The 16,862-nt window shown below is 43.4% G+C and overlaps 2 protein-coding genes and 1 long non-coding RNA gene across 4 annotated transcripts; 1 reads left to right on the top strand and 2 right to left on the bottom strand.

Annotated features, from left to right (window-relative positions):
- The first annotated feature begins 40 nt into the window (after positions 1 to 40).
- LOC118292527 lies at positions 41 to 8,700 on the top strand. 2 transcript variants are annotated; one of them, XR_004786919.2, is made up of 3 exons: positions 41 to 172; positions 6,197 to 6,323; positions 8,219 to 8,700. It is a non-coding gene; the product is annotated as an uncharacterized LOC118292527 (long non-coding RNA). The 2 variants fall into 2 exon arrangements; XR_004786918.2 differs by lacking the exon at positions 41 to 172 and having other exon boundaries at positions 4,069 to 6,323.
- hoxa11a (homeobox A11a) lies at positions 619 to 3,906 on the bottom strand. The gene is made up of 2 exons (XM_035621519.2): positions 3,078 to 3,906; positions 619 to 2,122 (listed from the first exon to the last, which is right to left on the bottom strand). The coding sequence occupies exons 1-2, from the start codon at positions 3,745 to 3,747 to the stop codon at positions 1,890 to 1,892; spliced, it is 903 nt and encodes a 300-aa protein (XP_035477412.1). The 5' UTR covers positions 3,748 to 3,906; the 3' UTR covers positions 619 to 1,889.
- Positions 8,701 to 12,289: 3,589 nt separating the features above from the next.
- hoxa13a (homeobox A13a) lies at positions 12,290 to 16,289 on the bottom strand. Its single transcript, XM_035621517.2, has 2 exons — positions 15,547 to 16,289; positions 12,290 to 15,074 (listed from the first exon to the last, which is right to left on the bottom strand). The coding sequence occupies exons 1-2, from the start codon at positions 16,205 to 16,207 to the stop codon at positions 14,827 to 14,829; spliced, it is 909 nt and encodes a 302-aa protein (XP_035477410.1). The 5' UTR covers positions 16,208 to 16,289; the 3' UTR covers positions 12,290 to 14,826.
- Positions 16,290 to 16,862: the final 573 nt, after the last annotated feature.

Genomic DNA, 16,862 nt, shown 5'->3' with positions numbered 1-16,862 from the left:
ATGTTTGGCCACAATAAATGTTATGGAGACAGATAAGCGTGTTATCCGCATTGGCTCAGTAACAAAGATTTCCTTCAAACGGAATGTGAGAGTTTTAAAATACCGCGGGACATGGTTTCGAATCATTGGACAATGTAGCAGCAGAAGAATAAGATTCTATCTATTTGCACATGTAAGTTTATCTAAATTTCCTATGTATCCAAGTTCCAAAATCAAACGATGAAGGTTGTGTGAAATAATTGTTTAACAAAAATTGACAACTTTGGGGGGGGGAAAAAATCGTTATTTTATTCACCTACCATAAAAATAAATGTCAACACGTGTTAAAAATTTGCCTGTGCCTTGTATAAAGGGTCCGGACTGCACGTGAACTCTCATGTGCTGCACATTAGAGTCATATTTGTTTTCTCGGACACGTAAATGTGACAAAGCTGCCGTGGGCGACTTGAACGTGTTCATTTGGCATGTGTGTGTGTGTGTGTGTGTTTGTGTGTGTGTGTGTGTGTGTGTGTGTAAAAATGAAATGAAAGAAATGCCACGTGCGTGTGTTTTTTCCTTAACCATGGCGTATGACATTATTTTATTTTTTTTAAAGAAAGGCAAATAACCACGCAGAAATGTATTTCTTTTTTTTAATAATAATTTCATTTGTCGTTTTTATTTGGAAATAGAGTATAATACACAATAGGGTTTTTTGGGGGGCATACCAAGTAGTTGATTCAATGAGATGACCCTGACCAGCTTTGCCCTGACTGCTAAGTTTTAAAAATGTAGATTCTTTTTTTTTTCTTAGACTGCAAGTACCAAAGGATCAGGAGTCATGAGAGAAAAATATTCTGCTATTCCGCATCAGTATCAGACCGAGGAGGCTCCGCTGCATAGAGGCTGTATACCTGTGTGAATGTGTTGGGCGTGTACCTCAGTGCAACTCCACACGGATCCAGTGGACAAGCTTATCTCTCTGGTTTGGCCTGCATTATCAATAAACTCGCCTGATAGTCTCCCCAAATCAAAGAAGAAGAAAAAGAAAAATATGGATTTGGATATTGAAAGATAGTCAAAAATATAAATACTTCAGTCTTCACTCTGCAGGTTATAGAAAAGATGACCAAAAAAGAAGCTTGTTTTGAGGTCAGCCCAAACTCAACACGAACCCCCGCAGGGCCTCATCTCCGTATCAGCGGACATTGGTATAAGCCGTGGCATTAAACGTGATAGTAAACGAAGTGGCTACAAAATAAATAAGCAGACAAAAAAACAAAAAAAAACAGAAACACATAACATTCTCATCCGGTTCGGACTCATCATTTGGTCACACCAATATAGATTCAGTTATCAAAGTCACTTGTTCGCCATCATCCTGAAAAATCTACCAGTTGTTTTGTTTTTTTTTCTGATTTAAAAAAAAAAAAAAACAGGAGGGGAAAAATAAATCATTTGATTACAAAATACACTGGGCGAGTCGATTAGACTGCTAAAATGATTCGTCGCCGGCGTGGAGGGAGAATTAGACACGGCGTCTGAGAGTCACACTAACGTTGACATGGGGCCTTCGCACGCACAGTCTTGGCGAGGACAATAATCCCGTTTCGACACCACCCCCCCCCAAAAAAAGAGAGTCAGCGGAATCGATACAAAGTCCGCACAGTGTCAATTCATGCTCATTCTTTTGGTTCTTCAGATCACAGGATACTGTTGTCCTCGAACTTGAAATTAACCATTGAGCAGTGCTGCCGCTGCTGCCGTAGCGGCCATCGTGGAACACAATGTACACAGGGACAGTCACAGCCCCGGAGAGTCAGTCTGTAAACGCAGTCAGTCCCACAGCGGAGGACTGTTTCTTTCTTCTTCTTTTTTTTTTTGGAGCACGGGACAATTGCTCCGTCGAGCTAAAGCAGAGGGTTGGACGTGTAATACTGTAATCGATCTCTGTTCAGTTTCTTCTCCTTCATGCGACGATTCTGGAACCAGATTTTCACTTGTCGGTCGGTGAGGTTGAGCATCCGAGACAGTTGCAGGCGCTTCTCCTTGTTGATGTACACACTGAAAAAGAATTCTCGTTCAAGTTCTCTGATCTGGTATTTGGAATAAGGGCACCTCTTCTTGCGGGTTCTCTGTCCACCTGGAAAGCGCGCACACACGCGCGCACACACACACACACACACACACACACACACACACACACACACACACACACACACACACACACGCGCACAACAAAAATATTATATCGGTCTCAGAAAATACAAAAACGTGTCATAGTAGCCACGACTGTGTTAAAAAAAAAAGAAGATTTATACGCCCTGGATGTTACCCAGATTACGCACAAGCAGATTTCCTCCACATAAAGCGTTAATAACTTATTTCCCGTTTCAACATTTCAAGTGTCATATATACCGATATTATATTACACTTTGAAAGATTACCAAAGCGTTCGCAGCTGGCTCACCAGACTATACACTTGGGCTTTGACCTTTTCAGGCACATGAAAACAACAAGCTCACTTTCACAATGTATAAGCAGCCGGCTGCTACAGCTACAGGAATAGGAGAATGAGTTGTGTAATAAACAGTTTAAATGGAAATTGTTATATTGGTTTTTACAGAACACACGGGAGAGAATGTACAAGTTGGAACACACACACTACATGATAGCTTTACCAGGAGAGAGCGCATGTGTGCTAAACCTTAAACCAGAGCCACCACCCTCATTACATGCAAATGCTCATTTAACGCTAAGAAACCGTGAAACAACCACGTTCATTAATACGTGGAATTAACGCAGCTCTCTATAGGAATTCACGGGAACAGTTGGGGGGGGGGGTATGGGGGGGGGGGGGGGGGGGACGTCAGGGAGTGTTGGGCTAAGAAAATTCACTGGCCGGTTGTCTTTCACGGCCAATTTCAATTCCAAACACGTGATCCTGCAGTTTATAACAAAGTTTTGCTGGGGGGTGGGGGGTCTACGGGCCCTCTATAAACCTTATATGCTTATAAAACAGCATATAAAAATTTTAACAGCGGCGCGCAAGATTGCAAACTTTCTCCCATAACCTAGGCGCTGACTTTAATACGTACTGCCGCTGCTGGATTTCTCCTCATTGTTGCCGGAAGATAACTCCGGGCTGCTCGTCTCCTCCCGGGGCTCCTTCGCTTCGGCGTCCCGGCACGACGGCGCGTCCTCCGGCGCAGAGCTGGGCTGCTTGGTGGCCGATTTGTCCCCCGAGTAGCCGGTCGTGGAGGAGCTCTCCGACGCGTTCCCGTACGCCGTCTCGTAAAACTGATCGAAGGCTTGTGGCAGCACGCCATTCCTGCCCACGTTCCCGTAGAAATTGGACGCGGCGGACCCGGCGCTCGCATGGTGGTGGTGGTGGTGGTGGTGGTACGCGGCGGCGGCGGCTGCTGCGGGGCTGTTCTTACCGAACATGTCCCCTACGACGGCGGTTTGCGCCGACAAACAGTCCCGGTGCACCATGTCCTCTGCGCTGGGGTAGCACTGAGGCAAGCTCCCCCGGTGCGGCCATTTACCGGACGGGTCAATGGCTGCATAGTCCCTGAAAGTCACTTCTCTGACGGGCTGGACCTGCGGCAGGTTAGACGAGTAAGAGTATGTCATGGGGCGGGTGGACGGACTCTGGGACAAAAACGAGGGAAGACCGGAGAAATCAGCCCCCGCCGACACGTAATAAGTGCAACTGGGCAGATACATGTTCGATCCGACGGGGACCCTCTCGTCAAAATCCATCATGGTCGCTCACCACCTACTACAACTCTATGTTGGGGGTTGATTCCTCTATAGCCGCCCTGAACATGGCTCTGAAGCGCCGTGCCTCTTGCCTCTTTGAAGCAGGTTCGCTAAACAGAAATTTGGAGACGTAGGCTGACGTGGAGAGCCATCTCCATCCACTCCACGGAGGAGGAGGTCACGTGACCACGCGGCAGAAATTGACAGATTTTCAGGCTGTGTGTGTGTGTGTGTGTGTTTGTGTGTGTGTGTGTGTGTGTGAGTGAGTGAGAGTGTGTGTGTGTGTGTGTGTGTGTGTCTGTGTGTGTGTGTGTGTGTGTGTGTGTGTGTGTGTGCGCGTGTGTGCGTGTGTGTGTGTGTGCGTGTGTGTGTGTGTGTGTGTGTGTGCACGCGCGCGCAAGAAAGTAAGAGGCATGACTGCCGTGTGTCCTAAAGCTTGACATTGGTGGTTCATCGCCATGTCGGGCTTAAAAAACGAATTCCTTCACACGCAACGAAGTCAGCAGAACAGAGAACTATAAGTGGACGCTGGCTGTTAAAAAAAAAACTGGAGAGGAGGAATTCCAAAGCTTTAGCCAAAATATCAATAATAATTTTCCAGAAGCTTTTGTGCGCTTCCACACTTTGTCTGTCCTCGAAAAATGTGGTCATTTCAAGTTTTTCCAGTTTTTCTTTTTTTTTTTTACAAATGTAAACAGTGTGTGAAAAAATAAGGGATCAAGCATTCAGCATATCCGACAATAACATTAACTAAACAAACATTACTCGAGACAGATAATACAGACTTTAACTGAAAGAAGGCAACAACCACCTAGTCTATTCATGTGCCCTTTTACAAATGTCTCTGTCCTCATCGTTTGGTGGTTTTACAACATGGCAGACCCTGACGACCAAATGCCCACTGAACATTTGGTTATCAGGGTCATGTTCAAAGTAGCGGCTAATGTTTCAGATGGCGTAAGCCTTGCGTTTAGTGACAGAAGAGCAAGGACCGAATTTAAATATTGACAAAATAAACCGTCTTCAAATGTATAGTTAACAGAAAAACAACTTCATAAGGTAGACAGAGTCAACGGAACCGTATCTGTTCTTTAAAACCTTGCATCAACACATACATTCTAAATGATCATTTTAAGATGTTTGATATATTCTTATTATGGTTGTATTTTATTATCAGTCGCATAAACAGGAGAAACCGACAGACACGTCTCAGGGAGAGAAAAAGAAACAGGTTTATTGCGGAAAAACGAATGAATTGACAGTTAAAGGCTGACGCCAACAATCATTAAAACAATCTGCTCGGTAGTAAAATGTTATAAGCTCTCTAGAAAAACAAAACGTATTCTATTTTTAAAGTTTACTCCTTATTACTTTGTTTTCCCTCATATTAACGTTTAGTGGCTTCACTAACCTCTCCGAAAAGATGCATCCTCCATTACGCACGGCTTCTTCTTTACGTTTTTGGGGCGAATATGTATTCAAATGTGCGTGGATCAGTGAGTAAAAGTACTTTTAATGTCCAGATAAATAATAATTTCCATCTATTCCCTTTTTTCTATTTCTTACAATGACGCACGTATACATGCACATTTTGAAGTTCCATCAACGCGCACACAACCAAAAGTACACAAATGCTGTTTTGCAGGGATTTAAAAAATACCTGCAGCTGCATTTTGCAGATGTAATTTGCAATACACATATAAAAAAATATACCTAATTTTTTAATGGCAACACTTTCTCCAGAAACCTATTCTAAATGCTGAATGGAAATGTCCCAAATACCTTGAAGCCATACATCGGCAATAGGAAAAACGCAAATAGTTGTGAACCAAAGCTTTACTTTCCATAGAACCTCAAGTAAATTCAGATAAGAAATTGGAACCATTTGAAATGCAGAGATTTATTCTATTTGATTTCGTAACCTTGTCACAGTGGACACTCCCTGGCTCTCCGCTTCGAGGCCACCTTGGAGCTCGTTCTGCATAGGCTGCAACCTGACTCTAATGTGCTGTGAATGGGAGACCTGGTCGCGGATTAGGACCGCGGCGGCTGGCCAGGGCCCCACAGCCCGACGTGGACCCATGGGGACCCAAGGGGCTCCCGATGGCACACGTGAAACGCAACCTTGAAACATCACACACACACACTAAGACGGCGCAAGTACCAACTAACGCCCCCGTGAAGTGTATCAAAACAGGAAAAGCAACCCGCCGTCCACTTTATTTGGATAAATTGCAGACGCACACAAGCAACGGCAGTGTCTTCAGGACCACACGCTCCGCCTTCTCGGTCAATCCAGACAAATTCTAGGAGTTGTGTGCTGAAGCTTTTAAGCTGTAATTGAGCACAGGATGCCCAGGAAAACCAAAGCCAGCTCTACACAGACCTGCATTTTTATAGCTGCTATAGTATTCTAGTGCGCTTTTTTTTCCCTCCCTCCTCCTCCTCCCAGGCCAGACAGACACCACAAAACTGGTCAAGCGTGATAGGAAGTCGCCACCTAAACCATTCGCCATTCAAAGTCAGCAGCTGAGGATTAACAACAACACAGAGACAAACCATGTCTGTACTCAACTAAGGTAAGTTATAATAAATAATTCATATCTGTAACCACTGGGTTAAATAACGAGTTAATTGTTTGTTGTTGGTTGTTTTGGGGGTTTTCAAATGTGCTAAAATTGAGACAATAATTGGAAAATACAGCTTATTTTAGGGTGAAATGTGTTTCGTGTTAGAGGGAGCCACCAGCTGATCATCAGACAATCCAAGTGGTGCGGGTTTTCCTCTTCATAACTGCAGTCTGGCGCTGAGTAAAAAGCTCTCAAAGCCAAAGCTTTTTGTCTGTATACGGTCGACTTCAAGTTCGGGGGAGGGAGCGACTCCTTCGCTGGGAGCAGAGGGCCCACACTGTGCCCCGGATGGAGTTCCTCTTTAATTGCCGTCGCATTTACGCACGGCTTTGGGTTACAAGATGGGTCGATAACGTGGAGCCTGTAACTGTATGAGGCTGAGGAGGAAAGTCAAATTAACACGGTTCCACACGAGATGCGAGCTCTTGATTTACTCTATGATCTAGGTTAGAATTCAACACTACAAAGAGTAAAATGGTAAATTGCTGATTCTAACACACTCGTTGGAGAATCATCGAACCTCAAACGAGCTGGAGGACAACCTCATTTTAAGCGCAGGCAAGATTCACTTAATGTCAGATTTTGGAGAAAAAGAAGGAAACATATAGCCTGAGACATAAACATAAAGTGAAAGCGGGTCTTGATAGTAAGACATATTGTGACTATATGAAGCAGATTTGACACAAGGACGGAAAACTGAGAGCGGTTTTTGTTTGCCATTATCACCCTTTTTTGTAATCGTCTAAGGTTTTGTTTTCATGTTTTCGTGCCTTAAAGCACACACTAACGTTTTTAAAAATACACAAATACTTGACTTAAAAAAAACCCGTAGGTCAAAGATAATGGCACTATGTGTTTTAGTTTAAATTGAGAGGAGTCTCTGATCTGGAGTAGCAGAAAGTGCGGGCAGTTGTGTTAGGAAGAGAATGCGGCGGACCGGCCGGATTGCCCCATCTTCTGCGCCATAAAACCTTGTCAGACAACAAGTAAACACGCCGGCCATCCTGGGGAGGGTCTGAAAGTACAGTTTAACGCCACGTCAGGTAGGGCCCCGTGGGCTGTAAAGGAGGCTAAATGGGCGCATTCAGTGTCTTGCAAAAGACAACCTCCTGTAGTTTCAGTCTTTAAGTGGAATTTTGTAAAAGCCCACGGAGTTTTAGTACAGGCTGTTTTGTTTCCATTTTATGGTAGAAAGAAGAAGAAGAAAAAAGCAGCCACCACACCTGCGCCTCGAGGCATCTATTCTTAATCTCGACATGAAAACAGTGACTTTATAGTTCACAGTTGTGCAGAGCAGGCGACCGACGAGATGCACAGGCAGAGGCTGACTACTCCAAGAGACGACGTGTGTGTGTTGGCCTCACAACTGTGACCCTTTCTATGCGCATATTCTCATGCGTGCATTCAGAAAGTTCACAGGATTCAACTTCACTGGAGGGTTTAGTCATGAGCACATTTGGCTGAAAATGCGAAGAGACAAGAGCGACTAACAACTGTAGGCCGAGTTAATGAGTAAATGTGTTTTTAAGTCTAGTAAGATTCAGTTTTAAAAAAGAGCTTAGTTGTGTTGGGGATTTTATTTCAGTGCAAATGTGCTTATGAGATGTTTTTAAAAGGTGGTGTTGAACTTGAATGTTACGTGGTCTTGGCTCAGCCGTTATTATGTTGCAGGCTACATTGATATGAGGCTGGAGCTGCAGCAGCAGCAGTTGTAAAACCATCAGACTGAGACAATCAGATCTGAGCGCTTATAGGCCCGAGCACAGAGGAGCGAGCAGGGACATCTGAGGGGGAAAAAAGAAGGTGAACCTGATTGAAGCGAACATCTGTTGATTTATCCACAGGTGACAGGGGCATGTGGGCCGACGGCGATGGCGACGACAGGCGGGCCGTGGCGGACCACACAGGGGCCCATTTGCAAGGGGGGAAAGCTGACCAACTCCACGGTCAACGGGAGCACCTCTGACGAACCATGTGGAGGCTCTGACCTGCGGAGGGAATCCTGGGGAACCCGGCGTCAGGAGGAGCAGCGGGGCCTGGACAAAAAAGGACAGAGAATTTAACCATTGAAAAGAGAGAATGGAAAGGAATGAGATAAAGAAATCACGTTTCAATTTGTTTAGGAAAAAAGGGACTTAAATGCACAAACTAGGCAATAGTAAAAAAAAAAAACTAAAAAAATATCCAAGTTCTCCGATTGTGCTCGTATTTTCTGAGAAAATATGATCCTCCGTTTTAATGCAGAGTAGAATCGGATCGGGCCTCGCGAATAGTAAAAATGCGTTTTCTTTCTCTACACTTTAATACATTTGGGTTTTTTTTTCAACGTCTCGTGTTGAGTTTGGCTTTAAATGTTCAACAATCGTTGTTATATTGACATTTGGAAATCATTTCCAAAATCAAACCTTATGCGCAACGCGCCGTAGACAATTTTGATGGAATGGAGCACATTGCGCGTTTAACCTCCCCGTCACTGGGTTCCCGTTATTTCTTTCCTGGGTGTGGAAAAGTGGATTAATTTCCACGGAGAACGCGTCAAATAAAGACATTTTGGATAATATTCGGATTCTATATTAACTGGTTTAATCGACTGAAGGACGGAATTCAAAAAGGAAACGTCGCCACTGAAATACATTTCTAGCTCTCGCCTTTCATGTTCACCTCGTGAACACCATGTGGTATGTTATGATGACTTTTTGTCTCGCATTTGTTTTATCCAGGATCAAATAATGCTGAGCGAATCTCACGACATGGGCGGATTTCATTATCATCCGCAGATCTTTATTTATCCGGGCTCTTTTGGAGGACGGACAAATCGTCTACTGTTATCCGAAAGAACCCAAACATGAAATTATTAAGTATTTGTCTTTAAATTACTTTATTTTTTGCATTATCTTCATGAGAAGCCTCTGGCAACACATTTTCTCTTGTGATGCGTATTTCTAAATATACTTCGGACACTAAATTGTGAGGAATATCATCCTACAGGCCAAGTGTAAACCATTTAACAAAGGGTTTCAATTTGGTTAGGTTGGATATTCTGACTTGAAATAACGTGAAATATGTAGTTTTGTGTCAAAGCAATTCATGTATTGTGCGTATGCGAAAACAGAAAAGCCACGCATGCGGTGCATGCAGCATACACTGGCTGTAGTTCTGGGGGGGGGGGGGGGGGGGGGGGCAGTGGCAGCCTAGACCCTTCATAATCGAATACAGTAAATTATGTGACTTTTATACTTGAAACCAAATGAGATGATGATCTACGGGGTTATGCAGGACAGGATCGGGTCCGCCTGTGGGGGAATAAGGCGCCGGCTACGTGAAAGGAAGCTTCCACATAATCTCGGTCAAGTGCTTCTATTTGACCGCTGTCACGGTCTCGGATAAGCTTGTGTCTGCTCGGGTGTTTGTGGTGTATTACGAGATTAGCTCCGAAAACAAAACTCGTCTTTTCAAGCCTGAGCAGAGCTGTTATTGTTGAGTGACTGGAGGCTGCAGGCCTCGCCTGCTTTTTGCGCATGGAGACAGCGAAGGTCAATGTAAAGAGCAAAGCCGAGGGCCAGTTGTGTCTGCCTTCATCCACATCCGACAGACGGGCGCGGGACGAACAGGACCAGGCGAGGCTATACTACATCTATGAGATATGTGGTCTACATCTGGCAAGTTCACTGATCCGATTAGCCGCACATGGAAATACTTCATTCAGCAATATGGAGAATATGTCAAGGTTACGTATGGTGCGTCCCTTAAGCTTTAATATGGATACAACATTTCAAAATTTAAATTAATTCGACGACAAGAAACCATGAATTGAATGTTTCTATTGTCAGTGTTGGTCCAAACATGAGATTTAATATGGCAGAAAATGGCACAGGCTAAAATATTTTGCTTTCAAAGCGTCCCTCAAATAATAGACACGTTTATTTCTTAATTAATTTCTTCACCCATTTGTGATAAAGTACACGTGTATTGCAGGTGCAGGGCTTTTTTGCATTTAAAAAAGAAAAGTGCATATATCCGCTTTCGACCACTAAATTAACTGTAATTCACCGTTGTTCCTTAGTGTGGCAGCAGAGCTCAATTGTTGAAGGGTGAAGCAGCCCTTGCAGCCGGTGGGCCGTCCCACCACAGACTGCTCCCCCACCGAGGGAAGGGCTGGGCGGGGCGCTGAGCTCTGTGAGCTTTGGACTATCGCGCTAGGGTCTCCGGCAGGAGGCGGGACTTGAGGGCTTGTTTTGGTCCTCAACAGACCAATGGGACGCCCCTGTGCGCTCTCACAAGCAAACTGTGGCCAGCCGCCCGGCTGTATACGTCACTGCAGTAAACTTCCGCTGCGAAGCTTCCGCTGCTGGGTTTTGTTTTGTTTTTTTTGACTCCTCGACGCACAGAGCAGTCAGACATCCCACCTTTTTTTTGCTCCCCATCTCGGAGCTTATCGTGTGACACACGTGCGCGCTCGCGCGGTGCTGGTGCGTCAGGAGAGGACGTGGGAGCGAGACGACGCGGCAGTTCGTGCGCGCGGACAATTCTGACCCGGCCAACGAGCTGCACGGCCGCGTGCGTGTCATAAGCATAACATATCCGACTACTCACATATTTCATCACAGATACTTCACAATCGAGCCGTTAGCTATGATCCATGTGGTTAACACACCTCTCGTGTTGATGAGTCAAATTTAGAAAAAGATGCTTTGAAATGTGGAGAAAAATAAATCATCAAGATAAAAGGCTATTGGACCTTATAATTTATAATGTCCAATAAATAATATAAATAGTTTATATCCTGTAAATAGCTACAATGGACAACCACAAGCACATATTAGCATATAAACTCATTATAAATAGTATACAATAAAAGTATATTGTCATATTATTGTCAGTTTAATCACTATTATTATATCATCATCACTATCATTGCATCATAGTTAATAATGATGGTAAAATGGTAAACGGACTGTATTTACAAAGCGCTTTTCGATCACCCAAAAGCGCTTCACAGCACAAGTCACATTCACCCATTCATACACCCATTCTATAATATTGTATATTATATAATGAATAATATAATATAAAGCACCAGATTATGGATCAGGATTGATAGAAATGTATTATTTTGTATTATTTAAAACCTATTTTTGTCGAAGATACTGAATATTTAGATATATATTTTCGTGACTATGGCCGTTAAACAGTTTCAGACAACACACAAGCTTACCTATGAGCATGTGCGTTTTTAGAATGTAGACGATTGTAATCCACAGTGCAAGCACATGTGCTCAAAAGTATTTTTGGGCGGAAGACATATATAGGCGAATACATAAAGATGGCAAATTTGACAAAACAAGCAGAGACCGTTACATGATCGACTACAACCACGAGGCCATAACCGGAGCTGGCGCTGGGAATCAGGACGGATTCGGTTTCATGTCTGACATTTGACTGGCAGAGCTGCGGGGTAACGGAATACATGTAACGGAGTTCCTCGAAACACGAGCAACCGGTTAGTCACAGCCGCAATTTAGATAGAAAATTCAATTTATCACATAATGGGGTTGGTTTATTACAAAGCCTATACATCACTAAAAGTAGCATCGTTGTCGACCAGTTCAACTCTTGATGGTCACACCTGCAGTGTATCAGTCTGTCAGTAGAGTGAAGTAAAGTTGCTGAACTGTTCTGCCCAACAAACAAACCAAAGTAGAGAGCAGCCAATACTATACAACATGCATGAGCGTGTAGCCTGATATATTAGTATATAAATACACACACACACACACGCATAAAATATCTGGGGACCTTTCAAACAGCCGTGTGAGAACTCTACAGCAGTGACGTGTGAATAAACAGAAAAAGGTAAAAACTGCATTTTCTTAGGCATGGCGACAAAATGAAAACATAATGTTCCAATGTAACTGTTGAAATGCACAAAAGTTTATTTTATTTTTTTAAGTCTTGTTCAGGTGTTCATTCTAACATGATGTTTCATGTGGAAAATAAAAAGGTCAAAGAAAACTCTGGGTCTTCGTCCTTTTAAAAAAAAACAAAAAACTTCATAGACCAGTACTGTGTGAATACACATATTCATTCAGTGTTGCTTGGAATCGTAATGTGAGACAATGTTGGAGTCACTCAAAGTACCTTTTTTTTTAAACGTTACTCACTTTGAATAATCTGTCGGATTACTATGAATGACATTTTAAGGGCATGTATTCTGTAATCTCTAGTGTAATATATATTTTAGAGTTCATCTCCCGACACACGGCGTCGACAAACGTTCTCTCGTATACAAGCACTCAATTCAGATCGAAATCTCTAAGATTAAAAATGCAGTTCTCTCTGATGCAAATGTAAAATTCCCAAGATTTTATTGAATTTTTTTTTTTTAAATGCCACACATGACCACGTCAAATATTTCTGTGAAGTCACCAGAAAATGCATGGAATTAAATTCTGCGTTACATTTTTTTTTTCATTCATCACAATAACGCCGTGTCATTTTTAACCTTACGCTAATATTTTGTATTTTTTTTTTGCAGAAGGCAACCAGAAATGCGAGAATTATAATCAAACATTAAGAGAGTTCTTCTGGGATTCAGTTTAACAGGTATATACATAACAACGATGATACGAACACAAAATGTAAACACACTCGTCCGCCGGCGCCGTTTGAAGTCAAACAACCGACACGTACATGTGTAGTCAAGTTGACCAAATCAACTGGTCTTTTATTTCCTGATTTTTATATATTGAATATTACATTTTACGAGTAAAATAGACGGCAGATCAGTAAACGCAACATATTAAGGCAACGTAAACATAACAGCAATTTACCTAAAGGGTGAGTCGTATTAAAACGTTTCCTTGTGCTGAACGTGTTTCATGTTTAACATTTAATTATGGATAAGTTTTTTTTTAAGCACGAGGAAATGCATTTGTAGCGGAACAGAACATTAGTTTGAGTTAATGTCTGCACACTTAAAGGTGAAATGTCCTTTGTGACGTTTCATATTCAAGCCATTATTTTATTGTACAGTCACACCAAGAGGGAGTTTAATAATGTTTTATAATTTAATTATTAAAATAAAATGAGATTTTCTACACTCCGCGACTGTGTGTTTGTCTCCACAAAATATTTAGAAAATTATAGTATAATGCAAAGTAACATTGGTATATCATCAACAAAGGATTTTTTTAAAACTATAATTTAATATTATTCTCATTATTACACCTTTGAGAGTGTTTACCTGAGCATGTCGAAAAGTCGCCGGTAGATGGCGACGTCAGCCAACAGTTCAGCAGAGACGAGCCTCAGCTGACCTGCTCCCTCTGCTCCCAGGGACAAACATATGCACCTCTCATACTGCACTCAAGTTAAAATGTTTGAATTTCGAAAACAGAATTTGTGTTTGGCATTTCTGGATATAAATTAAATTTATATGACAGCAAAGCCAGCAAAAGCCACAACACGAAACCTTCACTACATTTAAACCCAATTTGCTAAAATGCTGACTGTGGGCCTAACATGTCTAGGGATCGTTTCTTCCAGAGGAGAAATTGGTTGAACATAAAATTAAAAAACATGAATGAAAAACTGAGCTACGATTAAACGGGTCCATTAAAAAAAAATATATTCAACCAGGTTCATATTTTATTGGAACGGACTTTAAACACCGACATACTGGACTCACACACACAAATTACCTGGATTATCATGCCGGAATTTACTTTTATATACAACCACATGAATACGCACACATTATTTAAAAAAAATTTGAAGTTATGATTGATATGAACATATATCCCGGACGATTATCTAAGCATTATAATAGGCATTGCACCGTGAATTGGGTAATGACGGATCCGTACGACGAGACTAAAACTTCATTACAAGCTAAGCATGTGAGTAGGTTTAAAAAAAAAATAATAAAAAAGGAAGGCAGGAGAGATTAATATTTAACATTCCCAAGGTCCAAATCCGTTACACCGACACTTCCCCGTGAATCTTCGCCTTTATCGCTCTCGTTAAAAACCTGCAGATAAAGGCGTAGCTCGGTGGCGCACACCTTTCTGAACTGGGGTCACTTTTCCTGCATGAAGGACTGCTTGCCAGAGGAGGGGAAAAGTCACATTTGATGCAGTTCTATATATTTTCCTTCCACTTGACTCCTTAAAAAAAATAATTAACAACACGCGGAAGGGAACTGGGTCCGGCGTTCAGGGGCCTCCGAAGTTTTGGTCCAGAAGCTCCGAGAAAATCATTTGGCAACGTACAAATATAAATCATGCTCAGTCGGGAAGGAGTTGCGTTATTCCAATTCACACGAGTCCAAGTCTGTGTGTGTGTGTGTGCGTGTGTGTGTGTGTGTGCGTGCGTGTGTGTGTGTGTGGTAGTAGTTTCTCCCATAGATATTGTCCGTGATTAAAAAAAAAAACAATAAGAAGAAAATACCTAACTAGCTGATGGTTTTCAATTTGTTGACGATCTTCTTCTCTTTCACGCGTCTGTTCTGAAACCATATCGTGACCTGCCTCTCGGACAGGTTGGTCTGCGCAGATATCCTCCTCCGTTTGTCCTTCGTGATAAATTTATTGGCGCCGTACTCGCGCTCCAGTTCCTTCAGTTGCACCTTGGTGTACGGCACGCGTTTCTTTCTCCCACGTCGATAAGAGCCGGAGTCTCCGCCGGTGTGGGACACTGCGTCTGGGGCGGGGGGAGGGAGGGGAAGAAAAAAAAAGGTCAAAAAAGAGCTGTCATACCTCTCAACAAGTGGCCCTATACCCTCTCAGTCACTCTCAAAAGCACATTTTCCTCTTAGAAATTTCTGTGCGTAATTGAGCAACACGTTTTCCATCACATTTCACAATCATATCCCTAGAACAGCTTTTGTCTGTTGCGCGATAATGACAGATCATGGAATATTTATCGGGACATATGCTAGAATATTTTATATAACAACGACCATCTCAGCGGGTGGCGTTTCCCCCTCATGTGTTTAAACACGATTATAAGGCAGATTAATGCATTATTACTATGATTTTGTGGTAACCATACTATCACGGCGATGTGTTTTGTAGGTCGACAGTTAATTACATTTTCATACAACTCATTCTCAATAATGTGTAACCCTTGTGTTACACTGTAGCCAGTCCAAAAGCCGAGGAACGCATCCTACCTGGTATGGAAGACTTCCACATGTGTCCAGGCTGGGGCTGCTCCTTGGCGCAGTAAACCTGGCCGTTCCAGCCGTTGGCGGCGAGAGTCCACGGTTGGTAGCTCTCCATAGGCAGCAGGGACTCGTGTCGGGCTTCTGACGGCGCACTGATCGTTGGCACCACGGGCACGTCCAGGTAACTGGGGACAGGTTGGTAGGGGCCTGACGGGTAGGTCGGATAAAACGCGAATTCCTTCGCCCGAGAGGCGAAGTCGTCGCCCGAGGCGGATGTGTCCATGTATTTCTCCCCGTACGCGGAGGGGGGCTGCGCTCCGCACGATTTTATGCTGCTGTGATGCGACATTCTGCAAGGGTAATAGCTGCTGCCGAAATACCCATACGGCAGAGACGCGCTGGAGGAATTCTGCGCCGCGGAGCACGGGCTGCACTGTTTGACCGGCTCGCCCATGCCGGAGGTGGCCACTTCGCCGGAGGAGTACGCCGTGCTGGGTGCCAGGGACGCTGGGTGCGCCATCAGATTCCTGCACTGGTTCGCGGCGAAGTTGCCACCGGCGAAACCCTCCATGTTCTTGCTCACTTCATCTGAACCTCCGCCGTTGTCGTAGAGGAACATCACCGAGGGGTCGACCCAGCGCGGACGGAGCAGCAGTGACGTTGTCATAGCACGGCATCCAACATTGAAGCTTCTGGCTCTTTTTTAAAAAGCCCACAGACTAGAAGGAGATACTGGTTCCCAGAGAGTCAGGGCGCTCTGACGCGCACGAGAGCGCAGAGGGGCGCGCCACCATTGGTCCGGACGCCGTCACGTGACCGGGGCTATGCAAAGGGGACGGTAAACATCACCCAGTGCAGATAATTAAATGGAGAAAAATGCGGCGAAGTGAGGTGATCGTGTTTATCGGGGGGGATTTTTTTTTCTTTTTGTCGCGTCCGCTTCATTTGAGATGGATATTGTGCATTAGTTTTTAAAATGTTAAGACTCAAATTAGTGTAGTAGATCCTATTCATTACTGGTTTGCATTTCAGCATTATCAAACGCTTATAAATAGTACTAACCAGGTACTGACCTGCATACTTACTGGCCGTTCTTCTTATATTTAAAGTGTAAAAACAAAGTTGATTATTCGACAGTGATGGAGATGTTTCTAAAGACATGCCAGAATGCACTTTGTACACATGGATGTGTGCAGCCTGACCCACACTGAGCAGCCTTTGTCTGCGTCGAAGTGGGCCCCATTGCACAGCAATTGACCATAGAGGGAATTCTACTTATAAAAATGTAATGTTAAAAAAAAAACCATCTTGTATTTTGAATG

The sequence above is a fragment of the Scophthalmus maximus genome, chromosome 22 (assembly GCF_022379125.1).
Source record: "Scophthalmus maximus strain ysfricsl-2021 chromosome 22, ASM2237912v1, whole genome shotgun sequence".
Lineage (NCBI taxonomy): Eukaryota > Metazoa > Chordata > Actinopteri > Pleuronectiformes > Scophthalmidae > Scophthalmus > Scophthalmus maximus.
Note: the sequence above shows the minus strand (reverse complement) of the source record. Positions and strands in the feature narration are given on the sequence as shown.

Excerpts from the sequence above, each read along its gene's own strand:
- hoxa11a (XM_035621519.2), bottom strand. The coding sequence starts at position 3,747 with ATGATGGATTTTGACGAGAGGGTCCCCGTCGGATCGAACATGTATCTG. Across the intron at positions 2,123-3,077 it reads GGAGAAATCCAGCAGCGGCA|GTGGACAGAGAACCCGCAAG; the intron begins GTACGTATTAAA and ends CGCGCTTTCCAG.
- hoxa13a (XM_035621517.2), bottom strand. The coding sequence starts at position 16,207 with ATGACAACGTCACTGCTGCTCCGTCCGCGCTGGGTCGACCCCTCGGTG. Across the intron at positions 15,075-15,546 it reads GTGGAAGTCTTCCATACCAG|ACGCAGTGTCCCACACCGGC; the intron begins GTAGGATGCGTT and ends CCCCCGCCCCAG.